At 41.9% G+C, this 26,154-nt stretch overlaps 1 protein-coding gene across 1 annotated transcript in view; it reads right to left on the reverse strand.

Moving 5' to 3' along the window:
- SCN11A (sodium voltage-gated channel alpha subunit 11) overlaps positions 1 to 26,154 on the reverse strand; it is a 79,135-nt gene that overhangs the window by 52,706 nt on the left and 275 nt on the right. The window contains exons 2-8 of the mRNA XM_075994292.1: positions 22,777 to 22,895; positions 21,396 to 21,488; positions 11,432 to 11,560; positions 10,064 to 10,158; positions 6,174 to 6,353; positions 5,341 to 5,407; positions 67 to 208 (exon numbers count right to left, since the gene is read on the reverse strand). Coding sequence (XP_075850407.1) covers positions 67 to 208; positions 5,341 to 5,407; positions 6,174 to 6,353; positions 10,064 to 10,158; positions 11,432 to 11,560; positions 21,396 to 21,488; positions 22,777 to 22,895 — 825 coding nt within the window. The remainder of the gene's footprint in view (positions 1 to 66; positions 209 to 5,340; positions 5,408 to 6,173; positions 6,354 to 10,063; positions 10,159 to 11,431; positions 11,561 to 21,395; positions 21,489 to 22,776; positions 22,896 to 26,154) is intronic.

Below are 26,154 nucleotides of genomic sequence, written 5' to 3' on the forward strand. Positions count from 1 at the left end.
ATAGACAGAAGGGAGGGAGAGGGAGGGAGGGAGGGAGGAAAAGGAGAGAGACTCTAAATAGATAACCTGTTGGTAAAGCTTCTCCCAGGAATCTTGAGTCATAAGCCGGAACATGGCAAGAAAAGACCAGCCAAAGTTGTCAAAATTTGTATAATTATAGTCAGGATTAATTTTGGTGTTCATGCATTCAAATTGTTCAGAACAGGCACTAGATATTAGAAACAAGGAAACAGAGAAAGAATTACATACCTTATAGCCCAACTTCCCTTTTCCCCATGAGCCTGGTTCTTCAGAGGGCCATGGGCTCACACCAGAACGCCCTAGGAAGGGAGTCTCTCGAGACTGGCCATCCCTGTCTGCCAAGCCTCCCAGCCCACACCTTAATGTGGACACTCATGGACTCATTTTCCAATGGATTGATTAATAAATTCATATTAGCTCTTAATTTTTCAGTGAAGAACTTGCTAATATGAACAGCCACAGTGAACAATTGACAGCAAAACAATGCATACAATGGATATTAAGTCTCTTCCTCTCCCCAGTCCCTTGGTCCTACTTCCTAGAGGTAACAGTCACTTTTGTAACTTTCTAGAAGTTTTCTATGAGTATAGAAGCACATATATTATATCTATACATATCTTTTATAATACACAAATGGGAGCATGCCTTGAACACTGTCCCGCATCTTGCTTGTTTTATGGAACAATATATCTTGGAGATCATTCCATATCTGCACACAGGGAAATACATCATTTCTTTTCATGCCTCCAGTCCTAGAACTGCTCTGCTAATGATGAATATTTAGGTTTTAGTGCTTAAAAGCCCTTACAAACATTTGGGCAATGGGTACCTTTGAACATAAATCTTTACCCGTATTCCCAAAACACACATCATTGAGTACATCTACAGGATATACTAAGGGTATGTACATAATATATGTTAATTTAATTACTATATTAATAATTATGTTAATTTTTAATAAATATAGTGTTTTAATCAAAGTAATACATATGGTTTAAAAATTACATGCATCAAAATGCTCGTAATGAAATAATGGTATCATTCTTTATGCACCCTGAATGCAACAAGTTTTAACTCATTTATATCTATATCTCTGGATACAGTGCTGACATTGATATTTGATTCATCAGTCTTCGTCCTTGTTGATTAACTTGCCCCTATGGTAGCTGAGGGTTAGCTTCTCCTACATCTCACACCACTTCTTCACTACTTATATCACTTTTCATAGAGAAATATTGTGACCTGCGTCAATGGCTCTCCTGGGTTGGATACAATTTTTTCTTGGCTTTTGCACGTTGCCCTTTTATAGTTTAATTCTTTGTTTTTCTGGAGCACCTCTCCAATAGCTTCTTAAGAAGGCTGAATGATCTTTGCATGTATCTATTTTTATTCTACCTTCACAATCAATTGGTAGTTTGACCAGAAAAAGAATTCAGGATCAAAAATCACTTTTCCTTAGAACTATGAAGGCACTGCTCAGCTATTGTCCTGCGTTGCTATTGAGAATTCTGGTGCAATTTTTTTATCTTTGTTCCACTGTGTGTGACTTTCTTTTCTCCTTTAGTTTTAAGATATGCTCCCGGCCCCCTTCAAAGTTCTGAAATACCGCGATAATGCCTTTGGCCTGGTCATTTTCCATTCATTGTGTTGAGCACTTTATGGATCACTGAGGGACTTGCATGCTTAGTCGCCAGGGAAATTCTCTGCATCATTTCTTCCCTTATTTCCTCCCTTTTGTTTTTTTTCTGGAGCCCTCTTTCTGGAATTTCGACTTAGTCAAAAATTGGAACTACTAGACTGATATTTACTCTCATATTTTCTGTCTTTGTTTTTTGTTTCTATTTTCTGGGCTATTTTCTCAACTTTATCTTTTAGTTCTATCATTGATTTTTTTTTGTAATCATGTTTAATTTCTAAGAAATCTTCTTGTTTTCTGACTGTTCTTCTTTCATAACAAGCTATTTCTGGCTTTATGTATGCCCTATTTCTTTTAATTTCACCAGGGACACTATTTAAAGTTTTTAAAGCCCTTTTTGGTTCTCTAGGTTCTTGGGTTTTTTTGGGTTTTTTTTTTTTTTTGTCCCTGACCACTTTTTCCGTGGCTTTATTTTGGTATCCTTTTTTTTCAGCATTTTATGGGGATACAGATTTTAAGATTTCAATAAATGCCCATTTTCCCCCTCCCCCCACAAGTCTGAGTCTCCAGCATGACCATCCCCCAGATGGTGCACATCTCACTCATTATGTATGTATATACCCGCCCCCCTCCCCCCTCCCACCTGCCCAATACCCTATTACTGTAGTACCTATGTGACCACTTAGGTGCTGTTCAGTTAATACCAATTTGCTGGTGAGCACCACCAATATGTTGTGCTTGTTTTTCCATTCTTGGGAAACTTCACTTAATAGTATGGGTTCCAGCTCTAACCAGGAAAATATAAGATGTGCTATGTCACCATTGTTTCTTAGAGCTGAATAGTAGTACTCCATGGTATACATATACCACATTTTATTAATCCATTCTTGGATTGATGGGCACTTGGGCTGTTTCCACAGCCTTGCAATTATGAATTGTGCTGCTATAAACATTCGAGTGCAGGTGTCTTTTTTGTAGAGTGTCATTGGATCTTTGGGGTATATTTTGGTATCCTTTACAGCAAAGGCTTTCTTCAGCCCAGTGAGCCTGGGTAGTTCAGCCATACTAATCAGAGGCCCCGACAATGATCAGGATCCATCTGGTGGGCAGAGTGGGACTTTGTGAGTGGAGGTTTTGCTCTGGGGTCACTGGGAAGGAGGGCATCCATTGTGCCTGCCTCCCCCCAGCTCTTGAGGAAATTCTGTGAAGTCCCAGTGCCCTCCAACTCCCAGGAGCCTGTTGAGAATGGACCGACCATACTTGGTCTCCCTTGTTTCCTGACTACCACTCAAAATATAAGTCTGTTTTGTCCAATCTCCTTCTCTCTGGATGCACCTTCTCATCAGCTTATACAGCTGATTAAGCCTCTCTTCCAAGGCTCCCATCACCAGTCAGTCACTCACATCCAGAAATGAGAAACACCTGTAACAGTTTTTTCTCCTTTGCACTTCCCACCACTCTCTCACACATGCATTTTGTACACACAAGTAACGCCAACACCCCTCTTCAGTCTACAAGTCCTGTTCTTTCTATCTCCTAAATGTTTTTGGAAGTCATCCATCCATTTCTCTCCATCGCTACTGAATAGCTTCATGATTCTCACCTGTACTAACACAGTCTCCTAAGTGGCTTCCTCATCTACTCTGTTCATCCATTCTCTACACAACTCTACATGGCTTTTGAAAAACTCTAATATGCCCAACTCACTCTCCTGCATTAAAACCTTTCCATTACTCCTGTGTCCTCTAAGATCAAGATCAAAGTTGCGGGCACTGATGGGCTGCTAGGTCCTGCATGGTGGGCTCCTTTCTCTCCTCCTGCCTCCTCTCTGCCCAATAAGCCACTGGGGCCTCTTGCCATCCCCGACATGCTCTCATGCCCCAAGGCCTTCACCCTTCTGTTTGTACTGTCTGGAATCATTTCTTCCACCACTTAACCTACTGGAACCTCTTTCTCATACTTCATATCTGAGTTGTAGTCACCAATTAGTCCTAGGGCAGGAAGCAATGGGCAAAGGGTGGAGACTAGGTCTGGGCCCTCAACTGCCTAGGAAGGTGACCTCAGATCTTCTCAGAGTGCCATTTCCTGGGAAATTACCCTGTTATGATCGATGTGGAATGTTGTGTACTAGTAGTTGTTTTACTGTAAAATTCCTGAGCTCTCCCTCATGTTGTACCTAGACTGAGAGAGTTACGCTTGGCACGTAAACTTGGAATGAAAAGAACACTGCAAAGACCAATTGGAAACCATGGCTGCTGCTTCTCTGTGTCTAGATGACACCCCCCACCTTGGATGTTGCCTATCACGACTGTATCTGCTGGTGTGGGTGAGGGGTCAAGGAAGCATCGCATGCAGCAGCTGTTGGGCCCCCTTTAAGATGAAGACACTGTGGGTACAATGCGTGCTGTCCACGATCATCCTAGAGAGCTCGGGAAACCTCATATTAGATTAAAGCCTATTGTGTTCTGCAAGTGGAGAGAAGTCTTCCCTAATTCTCCAGGCAGGGTCACATGCCCTGTCATATCTCTCAGAACCTGCACATCTCCCTAACACTCATCACACTTTCTAGTAGTCGTATGTCACTTAACGATGGGTACATATTTTGATAAATGTGACATCAGGCGGTATCATGGTTGTGCGCATGCCACGGAGTGCACTTATACAAACCTAGATGGTACAGCCTACTCCACACCTGGGCTATCTGGTGTAGCCTATTGCTCCTAGGCTACAAACCTGCACAGCATGTTACTGTACTGAATACTGTAGGCAACTGCAACACAAGGGTAAGTGTCCGTGTATTTAAACTTAGAGAAGGAACAGCAAAAATTACAATATATACAAATTATTATAATCGTGTGGGACCATTGTCATAGGTGTGGTCCATCGTCAACCTATATGCTGTTATGCAACACATCATTTTATTTCCTCTCTGCCTATCTTCCTTGGAAGATATCGACTTCAAAAGTGTGGAGCTGCCTTGTTCCTAATTTCATTTCTTGGATCTAACTCAGAGTTGGGCACACTGTAGGCTCTTGATATCACACTTGTTCTTGAGGACTGAATGCAATCTATTTTATCAGAGTGCCTCGCATGTTATCTTTATTTGAAATACACTCAATAGATCTTTACTGAATTGAATCTTTCACCAGAGAGAACCCTAATATCCTAGAAGAAATAAGCGTTCCCCATAGGGCCAAAGGGCTACCAGCAGGTGAGGTGAGTGTATGTGAGTGTGTGGACAGCTCTGTTTCTAGCTCAGGCAGTGGTGGTCAATGGGTCAGCAGAGAGAAGCAGCATGCTCAGATATCTTGCATCAGGCTGATGCCACGGACCAGGAAACAAGGGCCTCGTGGGGCTTTCAGCTACAACATCCCTTCTCACCTTTGGAAGTCTTGAATATCCACCCCACATACAGTTAAAACATCACTGAGTTTTCAGTAGGTTTCTTATAAGCTACCAATTCAGCACAACTAGGGAGAGAAGCGGCTCTAAACACTTGAAAATAATTTTTAACTTAATATTGCAAGTCCAGACTTGCGTAGACATACGACATAACCAGTACCATGTGGGAGCTATGATCCTTGCTTCCACCAGGGATCAAATGGGGACTGTGTGCCACATCATTCCAAAAGGCCTAGAGGTGCTCTGCTTGGGGGGAAAGATGGAGAGTATAAGCCTCTTACTTGTGAACCATCCAGGTGCCACACATTCTGAGTTCAGTGGAATTTTCCTTCCTTTCAAAACAATGATCTAAGAGAAGAAAAAGTCATAAATTCAGAGTTTAAAGAAAACACTGAAAGGAAAGAGAATAGCAAATATGCCAGAGTATGCCTGAAAATAAATTGGTTCTGCATCCTCCAAAATGATCAAAGTGGGTGTCTGGAGAGGAGCAGGGTTGTGAGCCCCCAGAAAGGAGCAAGGGAAAAGGAGGGAAAGGAAAAAGGAAGTAGAAGTGGAGGAGGAAGCAGTGACATTGCTGCCACCACCCTGCCTTCTTGGTACGTACTACTGAACCGGAGACCAGCCCTGAGTAGCTGGGCACAGACTCAGCCCCTGGCGGACATGGAGAGGATGCAGTCGCGTGTGACTCGGGACACATGAAATAGGGGTAAGGTGATGTCAGTGGGGCGAGGGTGGGTGGGCAGGGAAAGAAGTGTGGTCTTTGGAGAAAATATTTGAGGATGGGGACTGGGAAGTTGCTGGTTTCCTTTGGCCAAATTCAGGCATTCCGAATACTTCTGCAAAACATTACAAAGAAGTGGGACGAGATGGAAACGGCAAGGGATGGGAACAGACACTGCTCTTGCAGATGTGGCTTCAGGCTTTGCCTTCTCCATGGAAACCCAAAGAATGAGGCAATCCTCCAAGAAATGCATCTGCCCACAGGAGCACCCTGGATGGGTGAAGTCCTCCCTTGCTCCCCGGACTCTGCAATGCAGGCATGCAGGCACTAAGAGTCGGGCTAAGTCAGAGTGAACCATGCACACACCACGGAGCAAACGGCGGGGTTATTTACTGTTACCTTCAAAGTGACTGTTATTCTTACAGTCCTTCCTGATACATTTCTGATTCAGACTTCCCATGAAGAGCTGCTGACCTACCAGGGCGAAGATGCTGAGGCAAAAGAGGGTCAGGATCATCACGTTGACGAGTTTCCGCACAGAGCGCAGCAAGGCCCCCACAATGACCTTCAGACCTGAGGAGAAGGACAGGTGTGGGGAGAAGCCCATCCCCCTCAGCTACGAATGGGCCAGGGGCAAGGCGGGAGCGACCAGAGCCTTGGTCTCACCAAATTGCAGGCTGGAATAGAAACTGGCCTAGCCCAGGAGTTCTTGTTCCGACTCTGTGCTTTAGAAACTGTGTGTCCAATCTGAGCGGTCAATTCCTCTGGGACTTGACATCTTCCCCTGCCCTACGCCTGCCTTAGGGCCTCTCTGAGGAGCAAGTGAGGGGACTTGGAGCAGAAACCTGCCACACAGGCACAACTTAATGACAGTTGTGGAGGCCCCTACGCAGCTGGGGCCACTCTAGAAAAGGAGATAGACCTGTAATCAACATCCGGTAGTCACTGTCTCCTATCGAGGTACATGAGGTGCCCTGAGACAAGCTAAATTGGGGGTCACAGGAGCAGAAGAAGGAGCTCTGTCTAGATCCAAGTAATGAGGAGGTCCTGCGGAAAAAACTCAGATTACCAGTTAAAATAGGGTGCTTTTCTTTCCATTCACTCAGTCAAGAAATATTTATTAAGCACCTACCATGCCCATGGCACACTGTTAGGCTGCCAATGTCACAAAATAAAGACATACTCTTGTGGCCTGCTAGTAAGTGATTAAAACTGGCTCTTCACGGGAGGGTAGGGTGGGGTGGGGAAAGCCCTGATTTGAACCTGCTACAGGTTTCCTTGTTGGCTGGATTCTGTGGCATAGATCCTGATCCCCTTTCATGACCATGGGAGATTTCAAGCTGCTAACATGATGTCACCGGGCATGAACTTGGAAAAGGAACAAGTCAGCCCCAGCAGTGCACTGAGTCATGGTCTTTGCTGTCCAGGTGGCTGGAGAGATGGGCTCCCAGATGTGAATTGCAATGCACAGGGTGACACTAAGTAGCAAAAGTTCAACCGATCGGAGTAGACCTTGAATTGCAAGCTTGAAGGTGGAGAAGGTGAGAACACGTGGCAGGAGCATCAGCGTGAGGCCAAGCCCTTGGTGAGTGGGCTTCTCACACTCACAGCGTGACCCCAAATGGGGAGGAGGCTCGAGGCCGAGCTGGGACATTCGCTGTATCTCTAACCGAAGCCAAACCAGAGGCTACCACAGCCTCACCCAAGCCAGCTTTTAATCTCTAACAAGAGTCTTCTCCAATGAGAGAAATTTGGAAGCAAAGATGGTTGTGTTTCCTGAATAATTCTTTCACAGTTTCATGCACCTCACATCCTTACTTCCAAAAAGCATCCAGGGATCTCAGCGTGTCTAATGGGCCACAGTGGAGACCACACTCACCTGCACAGAGATGAAGGAGACCCCAAAGCTGCTAAATGTCTGCCTAGATGTGTATTTGATCCATGCAAAAATACGAGGGGCTCAGCTTGTGCAAAACACTTCTAAATCTACCCGGGAAAATGAGGTCCTACTTGCAAAGAAGGAGGGACAGACTCTACATAAAGTGCCTTCTGACTGCCAGTTTCTTTACCATGATGTAGTTGTTTTTCTGGAGTTTCAAAAAAAAATAATAATAATCCATAACCTCTGTTTGAAAAGATCCAAATTGCATGAAGTTCAGATATTGGGGCTCTATGACATATGAGGGCTGTAGAGCTGGATACTTTCCGGACAGCCCTCATCGTTTAAGTCTACATAATCTGCACAACCATGTAGTCCCCATGGCTTTCCATAGTGTACTAAAGCCACTGGCAGAAGACAGTAGGAGGGAAGGGAAGAAGGGAGGGGGAAAGACTCCAAAGAGGGAAGATTTTTTTCATGAAGTTTTTTGTTTGTTTGTTCTAATAGAGAAGAGAGAAGAGAGGGGAAGGAGAGGAGAAGGGTGTGTCATAATAACCCCAGTTTTTTAATAATCTTGAGTTCATATTCACAGCTCACCCTTGGCTTCCTCCTGATTCCCAGGCCTAAAGAACCTTCCTCACCTGGCTTCCGGGATTCCTTCCTTGGTTTCCTTCCTACTTCACGGTTGGCTCCTGCTCATCTCCTTTTCTGGTTTCTCCTCTTCTCTGCTCCCTTTTAATGTGGCAGTGCCTTGGGGCTCAGGCCTCCGTCCTCCCCTGTTCTCCGCCAGTGCAAATTCCCTTTGTGATCTCATCAGATTGCACGGCTTTAAGTACCGTCCACAGGCCCATGATTCCCAAATGGGATACCCAGCTCAGACCGCTCCCTGGAATTCCAGACTCGTGTATCTCACTGCCTGCTTGACCCTGTCCCTTGGCTATCCCACAGACAGCTCATGTCCAAAGCCAGCTCCTACCCCGACCCCCAAGGCCTGCCCCTCTCACGGCCTTCCCTGTCAGCCTCTGTGACATCTCCATCTTGCCACTCACAGAAGCCAAAAACCTTGGAGTCATCCTTGAATCTTTTCTTTTGCCCACACCACATATACAGTTGACTTATCAGGAAATCCTATTGTTTCTGCCTTCACATCGACACAGAACCTGACCACGATCCACCGACTCCACAACCGCCACGCTGATCTAAGAGTTCCACCATGCCTTGCGTGGACCATGGTTTCTCGGGTCACTTTGCATTCTGAGAAGCAGACGTTCTGGGATCAGATGCACGAGAGATTTGTCGGAGCCAGGAGATGCCCTTGAAAGATGAGGTGGGGGAGAAGGAGTGGGCAGAGGGAGGCCGCAGACTGTCATGCAGGGCTGGCGTCTAAGAAAGGCACGAGGCAAGGAAGGAAGCAGGATCGGGCAGGAAGAGCCTCAGACTGCAGTGCAGCTGGGAGAGAGTCTCAGTCAGGCGGCTGGGAGCCACGGGTCCCCATCAGAAGAGTCCCATATCCTTCAGGAATGGGCCAGCGCTAGCGCCTCCGCCATGCATGGCATGCATGGGCTTGGCACGAGCAGGAGTGCAGCGGTGGACCCAGACGGGTGGCAGCCGGGACCATCAGGCAGCTACACTCCCATAGCTGGAGTCTGGGACTGCGCGTTTCCATGGAAACACCGCGCCTCCTACCTGTCTTCCTGCTTCTCCTGATGCTCCTCCATTCTCTGATCACACAACAGCTCCCACTTCTTCAGAGTGAAGCCCAAGTAGCTCAGTCCTCCCCGTGGCTCCAAGTCTCCCCTTCACTTCTGTGATCCTACCTCCACTGCTCAGCCCCCACTGCCCACGCCCCAGTGCCATTCCCACCCCTGCTGTCCCCCATCTCTGCACTACCTACTTCCTATGCTCAGAACACTCTTTCCCGCATATTGCTCAAGTCACTCCTTCAAACCTCTGCTCACCTCTACCCCCTCCAAGACCCTTATCCTGATCACTCTATTTAAATGGCTACCTGCTTCCTCTAACTCTCGTGACTTCTCATCCTCAGGGGGTTTGCTTTCCCTTTTTATTTCCCATGGCATAGAGCACTTTTGCACTTGCTACGCAATTTGTTTAATACTTTCTTGTCACAGTTACTACTTCGTGTCTGTCTCCCCACCCTACCCTAGAAGGTCAACTCCATGAAGACAGGACCTTTGTCTGTTTGCTCACCTATAGAGTCCAAGCAGTGAGCACACTGCCTGGGCATCTTAGGTGCTCGATAATTATTGGTTGAACAATCAAATAAATGTGTAAAGCAGGGTTTGTTTGTTTGTTTTTGTTTGACATGATTATATTTTGAAAACTTTAAATATAAAAGAACATTCTCTCCAGCTAAGAGCCAGTGTTGAAAGTTAGAGTGACTTACCTGAAACTACTGAAATGGCTTTCAAAGCTCTGAACACTCGGAAGGTACGCAGTGATGACATACTGAAGTTGAACTGTGGAAAATATGATAGAACCCTACAAGACAAAGCACAAGGCAAGCCTGAGCTTGCTCAGTCCTGCAGCTGCACCACACATCTCCACAAAGGCCACAGATAAGCTCAGCCTTGGGCCTGTGTCCACCCAGGTGAGGTCTGCAGCCTCACCTTCCCAGCCTCACCTTCATCTCAGGATCTAGCAATATCACTGTCCATTGCCATGGACCATGAACTACACAAGAGGCTGTTCTCGGCTAATCTTTATATGTGGACATGGATGACAATTCCTTAAAATAATCCATGCAGTTGTGGCTATATCCATGGATAATGGAAATACCCCCAAACATTTATTGACTAGTTGCCAAGTTCCAGGCCCCAATGCACTTTGCTAAGGTCTCCCAGCCACTACCCAGCCAACCCGGGGCATGAACCCAGGTGGTCTGGCTTCAGAACCCACAGGCTCAAGCACTGCACTGCACCACCTTTATAACCAAGAGCACGCAACCATTGAACTTCAAATGTAAAACTCTGAAACCAATAACACCTACCTCCAAGGGATTTTGTTAATATTAAATAGAAAAATATATGCAAAGTGCTTAACACAATGCTTCACACAAGTTAAGTAATGCTAATCACTTATTATTGTTGCACTGGCACTGGGCCATTGCTTTTCTGACTTTACATTTTACTAACTCTGTCCCATGATTCAGATGCCAAATCGGCATCCTTTCCTTCAGGAAGAACTTCAACCCTTACCTCACACCATACATAATAATTAACTCAAAATGGACCATGAACTTAAACATAAAAGCCAAAGCCATAAAACTTCTTTGTGACCTTGCAGACGCCAGAGATTTTTTTTTTTTAGACTATTTCATTCTTCCTATATGCTCTGATAGCCCAATATATACATAGCCTTTTCTGGTACTCTAACATACTATATTGTAATTGTCACTAATTGTCCTCTTCCCATCTCAACTGTGAGCTTCATGGGGTTGAGAGTCATGTCTTTTCTTTTCATTGTTACAACCCCCATATCTTGCACAGAGCCTGGCCCATAACTGCCCAGTGTTGTGAGTAAATGGCTGAAGAAATGAAAGCATGACTATTGACTTAGAAATGGGTTTGTATGTGGAGGCCTCTGGTCAATTAGCTGCATGGTGCTGTTCAGAGCCTACCAACACAGCACTCAGAGCTCTAGGCATTATTAGGCCACACTCAGCCACTCACATGGGCACACAGAGCCCTGATGGCAGCAAAGGGGCTCCTTTCCCACCCCAAGTCCCTTCAGTAAAAACCTTTAACATTCTTACGCTGTTCCAATGACAATGGAGTCCAACCAGTTCCATGGATCTCGAAGGAAAGAAAATTCATCCAGAATGAAACCTCTTGCCAATATTTTTACCAAAGCTTCAAAAATATAAATCCCAGTGAAGACATACCTACAAAGCAAATCATTTAGAAAAAGAAAGAACATTATAAGTGAAGTGAAAAGCAGAAAGCTCTTTTGTCACATCTGACCTTGATATTTTATTCCATTTCAATGTGACATCTAACATTGTGATCCTCAGCAAACCAGAGTTCAGAAAGACAAGTTCTTCAAGCAAGATCTAGTATTTAGAATTTCCAAGAAACAGGCCCATAGATAAAGTCACCAAGCCGCTTTTTAAGGCCTAGCTTTATGGCAGTGTTCTTGAAAGTAGTTTCAGCCAACATGAGGCCCTAGGACTCATGGAGGTTGTACTTTGTCAGCACCATTCTAGAGCTGCTACTCTGATGTACAGAAGGAGATGATGGTGAGAAACAATAAAGAGTAAATGACAATGAAAAAAACTGGATCTTTCCATGTCCTGTGTTCATAGGTTGGAAGATTTAATGTTGTTAAGATATCACACTACCCAAAGTGATCTACAGACTCAGTGCAATCCCTATCAAACTTCCAATGGCATATTTACAGAAATATAAGAATTCATCCTAAAATTCATATAGAATTCCAAGGGACCCAGAATAGCCCAAACCATCTTGAAAACAAAGAACAAAGTTGGAGGTCTCATACTTCCTGATATCAAAACTTATTACAAAGCTACAGTAATCACAACTGTGTGGTACTAACATAAAGACAGACCAATGGATTAGAATAGAGAGCCCAGAAATAAACTTTCACATACATGATCAAATGATTTTCAACAAGAGTGCCAAGACCCTTCAATGAGAAAAGGACAATCTTTTCAACAAATGGTGTTGAGAAAGCTGGAAATCCACATGCAAAAAAATGAAGTTAGAACCTTACCTTACACCATATGCAAAAATTAACTCAAAATGGGTTAAAGACATGAATGTAAGAACTGAAAAAACAAAACCTATAAAAGAAAATATCTGCAAATCATTTATCTGACAAGGGGTTAATATCCAGAATGTATAAAGAACTCCTACAGGCCAGGCGCGGTGGCTCATGCCTGTAATCCTAGCTCTCTGGGAGGCCGAGGCGGGCGGATTGCTCAAGGTCAGGAGTTCAAAACCAGCCTGAGCAAGAGTGAAACCCCGTCTCTACTATAAATAGAAAGAAATTAATTGGCCAACTGATATATATATATATATATATATATATATATATATATATATATATATATATAAAATTAGCCGGGCATGGTGGCGCATGCCTGTAGTCCCAGCTACTCGGGAGGTTGAGGCAGGAGGATCGCTTGAGCCCAGGAGTTTGAGGTTGCTGTGAGCTAGGCTGACGCCATGGCACTCACTCTAGCCTGGACGACAAAGCAAGACTCTGTCTCAAAAAAAAAAAAAAAGAACTCCTACAACTCAATGACAAAAAATTAAATAACCCAATTTAAAAGTGGCCAAATGACTTAAATAGATATTTCTCCAAAGATGACATGCAAATGACCAACAAGCATATGAAAAGATGCTCAACATCACCAATCATTAGAGAAAGTAAATCAAAACCACAGCGAGATGACCTCACACCCATTACTATGACTACTATTAAAAAAAATAGCATGTATTGGTGAAGAAGTGGAGAAATTGGAATGCTGGTATACTATTGTAAAATGGTGCAATGCCTATGGAAAACAGTATCGAGATTCCTCAAAAAATGTAAAATACACCTGCAATATAATCCAACAAATCCACTTTTAGGTATATATACAAAAGAATTGAAAGCAGAGTCCTGAGGAGATATTTGTGCAGCCATGTTCATAGCACTATTCACAATAGGCAAGAGGTGGAAGCAACCCAAATGTCCTTTGACAGATGAATAGATGAACAAAATTTGATGTATACATGTGAAGAAATATTAATCAGCCTTAAAAAGAAAGGACATTTTATCACATTCTACAACATGAATGAACCTAGAAGTCATTATGCTAAGTGAAATATACCAGTCACCAGAGACAAATACTGTCTAGTTCCACTCATATGAGGCAGGGGCTGAAGGGAAGGGGGGATGGAGGCTTAGTGTTTCATGGATAGAGAGTTTCAGTTGTGCAAGATGAAAACAGTTCAAGAGGCAGATGATGGTAATGTTGTGCAACAATGTGAACATAGCTAAATCCACTGAACTTAAAATTATACATTTTTTGTTATATGCATTTTACCACATTTAAGAAAAAAACCCTCTGTTTTTCCTTTTTCTTCCCTGAATCTTACATTATGTTCTATCTTTGCTATGGTTTGAATGTCCCTTCCAAAACTTATGTTGAAATTTAATTGCCATTGTGATGGTATTAAGAGATGGGAACATTAAAAGGTGACTCAGCCATGAAGGCTCTTCCCTCATGAGTGGATTAAAGCCCTTATCTTAGGAATGGGTTCCTGACAAAATGCAAGTTTAGGTCTCTCTGCTCTTGCTCTCTTGCATGTGCCTTTTTGCCCTTCCATCTTCTGCCATGGGATGACACAAGAAGGTCCTTGCCAGATGAAGTTCCCCCAACCTGGGACTTCTCAGCCTCCAGAACTGTTATAATACATTTCTGTTCTTTATCAATTACCCAGCCTATAGTATTCTGTTATAGCAACCCAAAATGGACTAAGACTAATAATTCTCTAATTTTATTTCCCTTTTTCCTTTTACCCCTCCAAAATATAGCTTATATCTTTTGATATAATCCCAAGCTATCAAAAATACTGAGTTTGTACACACAAGCACACACCACATACATATGGGACTGAAATAATCAAATCAGTCATACAAGATGTCGGTTCAGAGTAAAAGAAGTGGACCTCTTTTCTGGTAGAATATCCAGCCACTATTAGTCCTCAAAGCTAAAGAACCAAGATCTTGGAAACTTCAATAACCCCAAAGAAGCCAAGTCCAGGAGCAGAAACGGTCATGAGGCTGCCATAGGCAAGAGCTTCTCTTCGCTTTAGGCTTTTTCTAGGCTGCTCACTTTTTAGGTGATAAGTGAACACATCAGATTAAATAGTGTCTGTTCTGAAATATCACCTTTTAAACCCAGGAATAAATTATAAAATTATAGGTACTCTGATAAAAAGCTGTAATTGCAGGTTTGAGGGATTTTGCAAATCTTCATCTAGAGCTCAAGCAAATGAGACAGAAGACCCTGGCTACCATTCCTGCTTGACCATCTAGCTTCCCACCACTAGCCTCCTCATTCTCTCTTCTCCAGCTGAAACCCGGCCCAATGGTGGGAAAAGCAGACCAAGGTGACATCTGATATAAAGTAGAGCCAAGCCCACCAACAGAAAGCTGTTGCCTCCTTATCTAAGGACATTTTCAACAGCCTCCTCCCAGCCCCATTTTCACTCATTCACTGCTTGTCCAAAGGCCACCCGGGGAGAGAAGCACCTTCCCCTCCTCCCTTACCCCTGCCTCTCTGTTTCCTTATAGCCTAGAAAAGGGTTCTTTCGTATCTCTGCCTTATGGGTCTTTTAGTAGTGAAATAGCCTTGGAGCAAATCAGCTTCCAGTTGGTCCACTGCTTCCCATAACAGAGAGATAAGACTCAGTAGCATCTCACCACAAGTGCTGGGCAGGGCAAACCACTGCTGTGGGAACAATAGCCCATCCTGATCTTTCTCCTCCATAAGTCCTGCCCTGCTGATCACAAAGGCTTCCAGGGAAGCTGCAGTAAGCAATGAGTGCAGCAGCCCCTGCACTCTCAATGAGGTCTGCATACAACAGCCAAGTCTCCAAAGGGCAATGACACTGCCAGGATGGTTTCTATTCCCAGGGCTATCCATGCCCTCCCCAAGACACAGTCCCTAAATTATCTAGCCTTAACCAGATTCCAGATTCCACGCAGCAACAGAGAGGGACCAACCCTACAAAGATACCACTCAGCAGGGAGAATTTTCCAGAGACAAATAGACCAGATCAGACCTTGTAGTCAAAGAAAAGGCAATCTCCAAAGTCTGACCTCTAATCCATGTCCCAGAAACCATTAGAACCAAGTAAAGGAGAAACAGTCATGATTTAGAGAATACTTCTAGGAAAAAGGTAGTGTAGAAGTGACTGGAGACTACCTTCCCAACGTCGCACTGAAAATCTGTGGAACAATTTGAAAATATAAACATTTCCTAAAGCAGTATAATGAGAATGAGCAACACCCAGCTTGCAGGGGTAAGGGTCATCAATCCATCTCTCCCTGGGGCACCCACACTCACGGCGCCCCTTTCCTGCCAATGTGCATTCCTTGATCAGTTCTTCCAAGGTCTGGGAGTCCTTGGTCCCACTCCCCACGAGAGGCACAAACAGCTGCTCCTGCCATCACAACTAGAAGTATGGCATGAATACTTTCTTACCTCTGTGCCCAAGTCACTCAAGCCTGAGACAGAGTAAATGAGTAATTGTCCTACTCATTTTATAAATAATAGATAAGCCATTCCATGAAGAAGAAGCTTCTCACGTCTGCCTGAACCTGAACTCTGAATTCCTAGAGTATCTGAAAGGAAATATATAGCTGCAAACATAACTAATGCAGGAGAGGTAGTACAGTACTTGGAATTTGCCAACTACACACTATGAATACTACTATCAACATCCTTAAAAAGGAATCTGCAAAGAACCGAGTCAAGGAGAAAGGAAAAACAGAATACAAAAGACATTTGGAAAATATTAATAACCGAAATGTCACATATTAAAATCTATAAGGCATAGGCAAAGTTGTACCCTTAAGCATTGACCCAATAAATATTTTCATTATTTACAAAAAGAAGGAAAATGCATGAATTAAACATTCAAATTCTAATTTTAGAAAACGTTAAGTCCTTATGAATGTATGATGAAGGAAATAAAAGAAGATAGAACAAAAAGTTTTATATTTTAAGGTAGAATTTAAGAGATAGTTTTAGAAAAACATATAAAAGGGAAGCTCCTAGGAAAACTAATCACAAAAAAGAGAAAATATATGAACAAAATGATAAATGAGAAAAAACATATAGCAAAATATTCAGAGGAATCTTCAAACTAAAGAAGATCAATGACCAAGGGAAAAATGAACATGTTATTAATAAATTTTTCCTGTTCAACTATTTAATTCCTTATACCCTGCCCCATCCCTAGAAAAAAAGATTTTCAGATATAAATGATATAAATGATTTTACTGGATAATATTCTTTCTCTCTCTTTCTCTCTCTCTCTCTCTCTCTCACACACACACAAAAGGCTCATTTCCACGCTGCAGAAAACATTTCAAAACATGGAAAAGATGGGAAGCCATGCAAGCCATCAACAGAGGAAACAAATGTTGACAACAAATGTTATCAAAGATAGCACAAAATATTATATACATAAAATGTTTATGTATAACATTGATTATCTATATCAATGGTTTTATATAACAACAGCAACTAGTTACAAGGTATAATAAAAGATTACATTTATAATGGCAAAAAAAGGAGTAAAATCCACAAACATAAATTTAACAAGAAATGTGGAAGATCTATATGAAGAAAACTTTAAAACAATTCTGAAGGACACAAAAGAAGATTTTAACAAATGAAAGACGTGTCATGTTCTCAACTAGTTCCAACCTCATGAAGATGTCAGGTCCCTCTAGGTTAATTTATAAATTCTATCACCATTTCAATAAAACTAACCAAGCGGACTATAAAATTCGTGTAGAAAAATAAACCAACAGGAGCTGTAAAAATTCTTAAAAGGGGGAGTAAGGAGGAGGGTCTCTAGCACTCCTGCATATTACAACATGACAACATTAGACAGCCTTGATAGTTTAAAAGCGTGGTTCTGGTATAAGAAAATGCAGACCAATGTAACAGAAGAGAAAATCCAGAAATAATACAAACATATAAGTAACATCTCAAATCAGGGAAGAAAAGGTGGACTATTTAATAAACGGTGTTAGGATAAATGAATAGACAATGGACATCAGGGATGGAAATTTAAAGGTAGATCTACTTATTATATTCTATACTTGGATATACTTCCAAATTAAAGATTTAAGATTTTTTTAAAAAAAGAATCTATAAAAGCACTCTAAGAAAATGTGGGAGGGTTCTTTTATAACTTAAGGCTAGAGATAGTCTTTATAATTATAAATCAACATCCATAGGCTTAAGAGAAAAGTTTGTTAAATTTTACTACATGAAAAAAAAAAAAAACCAAGAGCAAAATTAAGAGACAATAGACACCTGCTTCTGGTGATGGAGATGTGAAGTGGTTGATCAAACCCTTTATTGGAAAATGAGTATTAAACTGAAAAGAAATATTAACATGGGCAGTTATTCCTGGAAAGTAAGCTAAAGGAGGCAGAAACTGGAGTAGAAGTTCCTTTTAAAGGAAGGTAATGCAATGCATAAGAATTTTTAAAATGCTTAACATTTTTGGTCTTAGACTGTTTTCCAACTTCCTCTCTCCCACCCCAACATTGGCAAGTGGCTGCAGCCCTGAAGATTTAAGATGCAAAAGGATGCAGTTCAGAGCAGCTCAAAAGTTAGGGAGCAAATCCTGGAAGCAAGTGAGAGACAGCTAAATAACAAGGGCCAGAAAACCTGGGAACGACATACTTAAAGTGCCAAAAACAGCTGTGAAGCAACAATTCCACATACAATAAAACTATTGCTCAAAAATGAATAGAAAATAAAGACATTTTCAGATCACTATAAACTGAGGATGTGTTGCCAAAAGGATTGAACCATAAGAAATGTTAAAGGAAGTTGTTCAGATTGAAGGAAAATGACACCAGAAGATAACTGATCTACAGGAAGGGATGTCTTTAAGAGACATATTTCCACTGAAAACAAAACTGTATTGTTGGGTTTATTATGTATGTTGATATGAATATATGACAAAATAACAAACAAATAGAAAACTAAACCGTGACAAGAATTCTGTATTTTACCTGAAGCAATTCAATATTAACTCTCAGTACATTGTGATAAATTAAGAATGCATATTTTAATTCCTGGAGCAACCATTTAAAAATAATGCAAAAAAGTAAAGCTAAAAAGCCAGTAGAAAATTAAAGTAAAATACTAAAACATACCTGATTAACACAAAAGGAGGGAGGAATGGAGGAGCAATGAATAGCAAAGGAGCAAAAACCCAGATGAGAGAAATAAAGAAACAGTAGAAAAATGGCAGGTTCAAATCTAACTATGTCACTATATTAAAAGTAAATGAACTAAACATTCCATCAAAAGGCAGAGATTGGATTGATAGATTGCATAAAATGCAAAAATCAACTATCTGCTGCTTATAAGAGATACACTATACATACAAAGACGTAAAAAGATTGAGAGTAAAGGGATGGAAAAAGGTATACCATGCAAACAAACAACAAAAGAAAACTGGAGTAATTACATTAAAACAGACAAAACAAACCTTAAAATGAGTATAACTAGAGACAAAGAAGACATTTCATCATGATAAAAGAATGAATATATCAGGAAGATATAATAATCACAAATCCATATGTGCCTAATAACAGTGCTTCAAAACACACAAAGCAAAATTTCACAAAAAGAGAGAAAAAATAGACAAATCCACAATCACAGATGGATATTTCAAACCTCTCGTTCAGTAATTCCTAAAAGTACTAGGTAAAAAATAAGTAAAACTATAAAAGATCTAAATTATACTATCAACCACCTTAACCTAACAACTATTTATGGAATATCATACCAAATAACTGCAGAATCCACAGTCTTTTCAAGCACACATGAAAGATTTCCCAAGACAAACTCTAAAACAAGTTTCTCTTGATTTCAAAAAATTGAAATCTTACAGAGTATGTTCTCTGACCATAACTAAATTAAATTGAAGATCAATAGCAATTAGACAACTAGAAAAAGATGAAATATCTGGAAATTTAACAAACACACTGCTAAAGAACACACGGGACATAGAAGAAATCACGAGGAATAGTATGGAATATTTTGAACTGAAAAGTAATAAAAATACAAAACAATGCATTGGAATCTATGGGATGTAGCTAAAGCAGTGCTTGGACAGAAATTTATAGCTCTATACAATTGTATAAGAAAAGAAGAAAGACATAAAACCAACTATTTAAGCTTTCACCTTAAGAAGCTAGAAATTGAAGAGCAAATTAAAATCAAAGTAAATTGAATGAAAAATGTAATCGAGACTTTGAAAATTTCATAAATTAACTTTCATACAATGATTCAGTCACTTTGGGAAAGTTTGGCAGTTGCTTACAAAGTTACACATATACTTTATGAAAAGATCTGTCAACTGCACATCTAGGTATTTATCCTAAAGAAATGCAAACATATACCTACAAAGAGACTTTTCTACAGAAATGTCCATAGCAATTTTAGTCATAATAGCCCCAAACTGGAAAAGACCCAAGTGTTCATCAATAGAGAAATGAGAAGATAAATTGTGGTATATCCATAAAATGGAATACAAATCAACAACAAAAAGGAAAAAAAAAATTAGTGATATATACAACAACGTGGATGCATCTCAAAGCATTATGCTAAGTGAAAGAAAGCAAACACAAACGTATAGTATCATACATACCATATGATTCCATATATATAACATTCTAGAAAAGGCAAAACTAGTCTAGAATGACAGAAAGCGGACCAGTGTTTACCTGGGGTTGGGAGTCAGGGTAAGGGGATTGACTACAAAGAGGCAGAGGAAACTTTTTGTGGTAATGAAAATGGTTTATATGTTGACTGCAGAGGTTTCTATCACATAGTTAAATATGTGATAGAAATAATCTATTTGTTCAATTGATTATTCAACATATTCCTGAAAGATTAAAGCAGTAAATATGTTAAACTGGAAAAACTAGGACAACATAGAAGAAAATATTTATCAAAATATAAAGCTTTCTAAGTTAAAAAATAAATTTGTATGTCTGAGAAGCCAATTAAAAATGACAAAAAGTTAATATTTTAATTACACAAAGAACTCACTCAAACTGACCAGAAAATAAATGAAATTGATACATGGGCGAAGATGGGAATACATAATTCAGAAGCAAAAACATCAAAAATAAAAGGTCTAATCTATCTGGAAATTAAAGAAATTTAAATATTTTAACTCCATAAATCAGAGAAGAAAAAATTAATGTTGGCAAAAATGTAATATGATTGGTTATTACAATGTACTGCTGATAGCAGAGTAAAATGATACAAGCTTTTTGCAAAATCTTTTATCTACATATATTTTTAAAGCATTAAAATGTATCTTTTGATCTAGGAAACCCATTTTTAAGAATCCACCCTGACAAAAACAATAATTAAAAAATAGCTTTCTGCAAAAAGATGCTTCTGACAATGCCATTTGTGTTACTAAAATACCAGAGTGTTTAAGCAAATGGTGGTTTATTCTGGTAAAATATTATATAGGCATCAAAAGAATTCCTACAAAACCTATGTAAACACAAAGAGAACCACTTAAAATCTAAATATAAAATTGTATGTGTTTAGTACAAACGTAATTTTATGTTAATAGCAATTTTATTCATAATAACCCCAAACTGAAAAAGACACAAGTGTTCACCAATAGATAAATGAGAAAATAAATTGTGGTATATCTATAAATTGTGGTATATCTACAAATCAGCAACAAAAAGGAAAAAAAATAGTTCGAAGACCTTTAAAGACCTTTCAAAGATGTTTAAAGACAATTATTAAAGTATGTACAAAAATAAAACTGACTCTGCCATCCTTTGTATGGGGGAATTGGAATCACTGGTGACTTTTTCTTTCTGTCTTTCTAAGAACTCTATTGTCATCGAAACTCTTTTTTTTTTAGGTGTGTTTGTTGAGAAACTCAGCACGGGCGAGTGGAGGAGGAACTTACTCGGGAGGATCTGTGTTGCTGTAGTTACCAAACCTTGTGGCCATGAACACACAGTTAATGGTGACTGTGCAGATGATGAACATGCTGAACAATGTGGCCATCATCCGTTAAGGCAGATACACTGCAGGTGGCATGTGTCATTAGTTACCATGGCGAAGTCTGTGGGCGCCACTCCTGGTCCCCTTTTCCACGGGTGCATCTGTCCTCTGACTGTGAGTGTTGGCTGAGAACTGTCCCCTTCTCTGGAGAACCGTCCCCTGCTGAATGGCAGCCTCCTTACCTGCAGAGGGACACACCCCCTTCCACGTGTCTGGCTGACCCAGACCCTTGCTTCAAAGTCAGGCAGTTCTGTGAGCAAGACGTGCTCCAGAGTTCCCCATGGGATCAGGCTAAAGGGGACTCAGCTGAGACCACATCCTTGCTTGGTTCTGCCCCTCTTGTACAACCTGCTTCCCTCTCTCCTTCTCCAGAGAGCCCTCACCCATTAAATCACTTAAATAAGACTCTCCATCTCAGGCTCTGCTTCTAGGGAGCCCTACCTAAATAGTTATGCATCACCATTCTCCTCAATATTTTGTGTCTACTGATCCATGTCTTTTTCTCCTCCCCCCTGTCTAAAACTGCCTGGTATCTCCCCCACCTCCTGCATGTACCAGGAATGCTTGAAAATTCCTACCTGCCTTTACCCTTTAAGATTGAGCTTGCAAGCTGTAAGTCTTAAGAGCCTGGCAAGTCACACAAATGGGGGCAATGGGCTGATGTTGAGCCGCAGGAGGGGTGTAGTTGTGGCGAAACAGAGCTTACATGCTCCTGCTAGGAGAAACATCAGTTTCTCGCTATACCAATTTTTCCCAGGTAGGAATATGGGACTGGCCTTGCCAGAGATTCCAATTTTCAAGAGAAGCTGGCAATCCGAAGTATGCATGTTAGAAAGTGTTTCTGAAAAGTGTTACACACTGTGTAGGTCCAACACAATACACTGATCAGTTCCATGTGGTGCATGGGTTTCCAGTTTGCAACCCTTGTTTGGGTGTGAACTAGATGTTCCTTCCTCCAAGAAGCCACCCTCGATGCCTCCAAAGCACAATAGTGCCTCTCCACGTGGCCACTTCCATACTACTGATCTCACTAAATAAAGTGAGATCACTTGCCTGCTTTTTTGGTCTATCTCCTTCTGAGCCCCAGGAACCCCAGGTCAGGACCCCCACACCTTGCTCACCCCCAGCACCCAGCATGGTCTCTGCCATGCAGCCATGGCGCTCGGACAATCTGTGTGGAAAGCATGAGCTATTTGCCTCCACCCAATAAACATACGAACGCCCTGGGTCTTGTGCACTTTTCACATGACTTAGACTTAGTAAAAGGTGCAAGAAAAGGATATGAATGGACAGAGATTATAATGGCCAAACTTCTGATTGAATTGAAAGGCCCCAAAATGAACAAGGCGCGCTTGGCACTGAAGCGGTAGATTGTTCTCTTTTTGTTCAGCACCATAAATGTCTGCAAAAAATCAAACACAACAGGAATTAATATGCAGTGGCAAAACAATATTTATCATGAGTTCGTTTAGAGAAAATTCAGTGGGACCATGGTTTGAGGCCTGGCTTGGCTTATGAGAACCACTGCTTCTGATTTGCAGAGTTGTCATTCTGAAGCCCAAGGTACTTGCTGGTCAGATACACTGTGACTCTGGAGGCCAACAGACGCCCCCACCTGGCCTGTGTCTCAAGATAAGTGTTGGGCTGTGGACTATTCACCTGCTGGGATACTCTGGAGGAAACAGAGGCAGAAAACAGGAGCTCTGAAAAGACCAAAAATGGGAGTATAGAGTAATAACTGGGGAAGACAAAACCCCTAATATCGTACTCCATGGTATGTGCCTATAGAGACAAGGACTAGAAGAGAATCCGAAGAGAAAGAAATTGAGTTTGGACATTCATATTCAGCAGACCATTTTAAATTATTTCAATTATTAATGAAAACTTTGTAATGGATCTTAGAAGAGTAGGTGACCTAGAGAGTCCATATTGGAGACCAACTCCTCACGTCTGAGCAGTTCCACATGAAATAACCACTCCATTCCAACCTTGATGATCTTCAAGAAAAAAGTCACCAAGGTTCCTGGACTTGCTCTCCCATTCCCTCCAGGGACACAGAGGCAAATCTGCCTGCTGTTCTTAACTGGCAGTAGAGGAAGGCACTGCTTCTGCAGAAGGCCTGTGGAAATGTGTGTGGGTGCTTTGGGTTGTCTGTCGCAATGACAGGGGGCTCTGCTGGCCTTTAGTGGGAAGGTCCAGGGATGCCAAACACAGGACAGACCTGCCAAATGGCACCTCGTCCCACCCAAAGTGCCCAGGTGAGCCCCACTGAAGACCACTGAACCTGTGCCCATTTCCTCCTAGCATGACTCCCTGGGCTCTGAGAATGAAGCAGCCCCTGGACAGCAACCTGTCACTCACAGGCTTCTCACATGAACACCCAAGACCTCCCTCTTTCCATTTAACTGTAATCTGGCTGTCCCCTTATCTGTCCCCAAGGCCATCAATTTCAAATGCCATCAGAGTGAGGGTCACTCCTGTCTCTCATCTCATGGCTCCTTTCAGATTTGCAAAACGTAGCACTTGACCATGTAATCTGGCATGTTTTCAGACAGGAGAGACAGACTTTGGCACCCAGGCCCAAAGACATCAGGGCAAGGGCCGCCTTGGCTTAGGCACCAGTACTTCTTCAGCCACTGCCAACCCTCAACCTTCCTTTGGTGAGTTGCTAGAACTTACTGGTCTGGTGGAAGGGAAAATGGTGGACTAGGATATTTTTCTTTGTCTCCACAGCAATGAAACAAGCCACAGGGTTCTTTAAAACCTATAAGCCCAGGAGACGAAGACCTGCTTTGGGGGATTCTGTGTCCTTCCTTTGAATAGACAGACAATTTTAGGGCACCAGCAAACCTCTCTTTGAGGTGAGTCACCCCAGATTGATAGGTGGCATGATATGGCTTTGCTTCTGTGCCCTCTGATTTTGATATTTTATTGATGCTGCTTCTTACTGCTTTAAATATTTTAACTAATGGTGTGTCTAACTACACTTGCCAGGGCTTTAATGATTAAAATGATAGGTACCAGCTCCTCCTGCTTGCTTGCTGACACATCTTCGCTCCTTTTTCCTGCTGCTCTTCAAAACAGGAGCTTCTAAAGAGGAGGTGGCCCATGACTATAGAAAGAGCCCTTGGGGTTGCATCCCAGCTCCACCACTCACTGGCTGTTTGACTTAGTATAAGCCACTTCACCATCTAGGCTTTGGTTTCCTCATCTGTAAGGTGGAGGGCTAAGGATGACCACACATACCTCACATGACTGTCAAGAGCACTGGCCAAGTGAGATCAAGGGTGTGCAGAACTCTAAACAAATGTCATGTCTTCTGGTTTAAAGGGAAGGCCAAGGATGAGAAGACATGGTCCTGGAATATCTGCCCAGGCTGGAACAGAGCACGCCAAGATGCTACCAGACTCATGGGTCTCCTGTCCAGCATTAAGGCAGAAGGAGAATTCTAGCAGTTAACGTCCCTCCAACAATGTGCCTCCGAGGAGCTCCCGGAATTCTGGGGCATAAAGAGAAGGAGAAATATCGGAGCATTTTGCTCCTTCATCTCTCTTCCCCTTGCCTGTCTTTTCCACTTGCACCTTACTTTCCTCTCTACGCACGATCTCCATTTGTCCTGGTAACCCTAAGTCTGTCCGGATTTAAGGACATGCAAACCAAGCAACCTTTCTTTGAGTGTTCAGTTATTTATATGTGCCAGCAAAAGTGCCAGCCCATATTTTCTAGGGCTTCCCCTAAGCTCCCAGCCTCCTTCCTGCCCAACCTCCATCTGGCAAGGTGGGCTTTCCACCATCTGCTGAATCACACAGTGAGATGACGGCAAGGTCTTCTGAGCCTTTCTAGAAAAGAGACAGTCTGCAGACAACGGTGCTCACAGCCCCAGGCAATAGAGCAATCTTCAGAGGAGCCCAAAGTGCACATTTCCTCAGTCAGAAGCCTCACTAAGGAAATTTTACTAGAATTTTCCTGCAAAAACTACACCCAGGTAGATGAAACAGCAAGGCTTTCACATATGCACATTGGGTTTACATATAACCTGTATGTGCCCACTGGGTTACCGTTTTCTTAGGCTTCATTTATTGAGCTCCTAATATGCATCAAGTATGGGTTTGAGCTTCATTAATTTTATTTAATAGCCTAGAAAGCCTATCATCAAAGAATTTTTCAATCTTATTGCTGAAATGAGCATGTCTGGACAGTAACATTAATCTTTTATGTCAGCATAATGCTTTACAGTTATAAAGTGTTTTCTTAGCACGTCTATGCTGTAGGGTGGGAACATCAGGCATTATTCCCATTTCACAGATGAAGAGAGTGAGTGTTTATGAAATGACTGGTCCAGAATCATAAAGCTGATCACTTGAAATGGCCTTCACCTAACCGCTGGAATTGCTAGTGTAGTCCTCTCTCCAGACTCCATTTGTGTTTTCTCTGTTCTCTTTTTAATCTTTCTGTGGTTCCTCATCCTCATCTTCTTCCCCAATACATGCATTGCAGAGAGAAAATGAGGACTGAGAGGGGTTCCCAGACTATGAAGGCAATCACAGGAGGTGAGAGCAAAGGAGAGGTACAGCCTGCCCTCTGCAAACCCCAAGGCTGGTGTTTGGACAGCCCGTAACACCAGTTATAACTGCATGGTTAGAACACCCCAGCCTCCCCAT

The sequence above is a fragment of the Microcebus murinus genome, chromosome 1 (genome assembly GCF_040939455.1).
Source record: "Microcebus murinus isolate Inina chromosome 1, M.murinus_Inina_mat1.0, whole genome shotgun sequence".
Taxonomy (NCBI): domain Eukaryota; kingdom Metazoa; phylum Chordata; class Mammalia; order Primates; family Cheirogaleidae; genus Microcebus; species Microcebus murinus.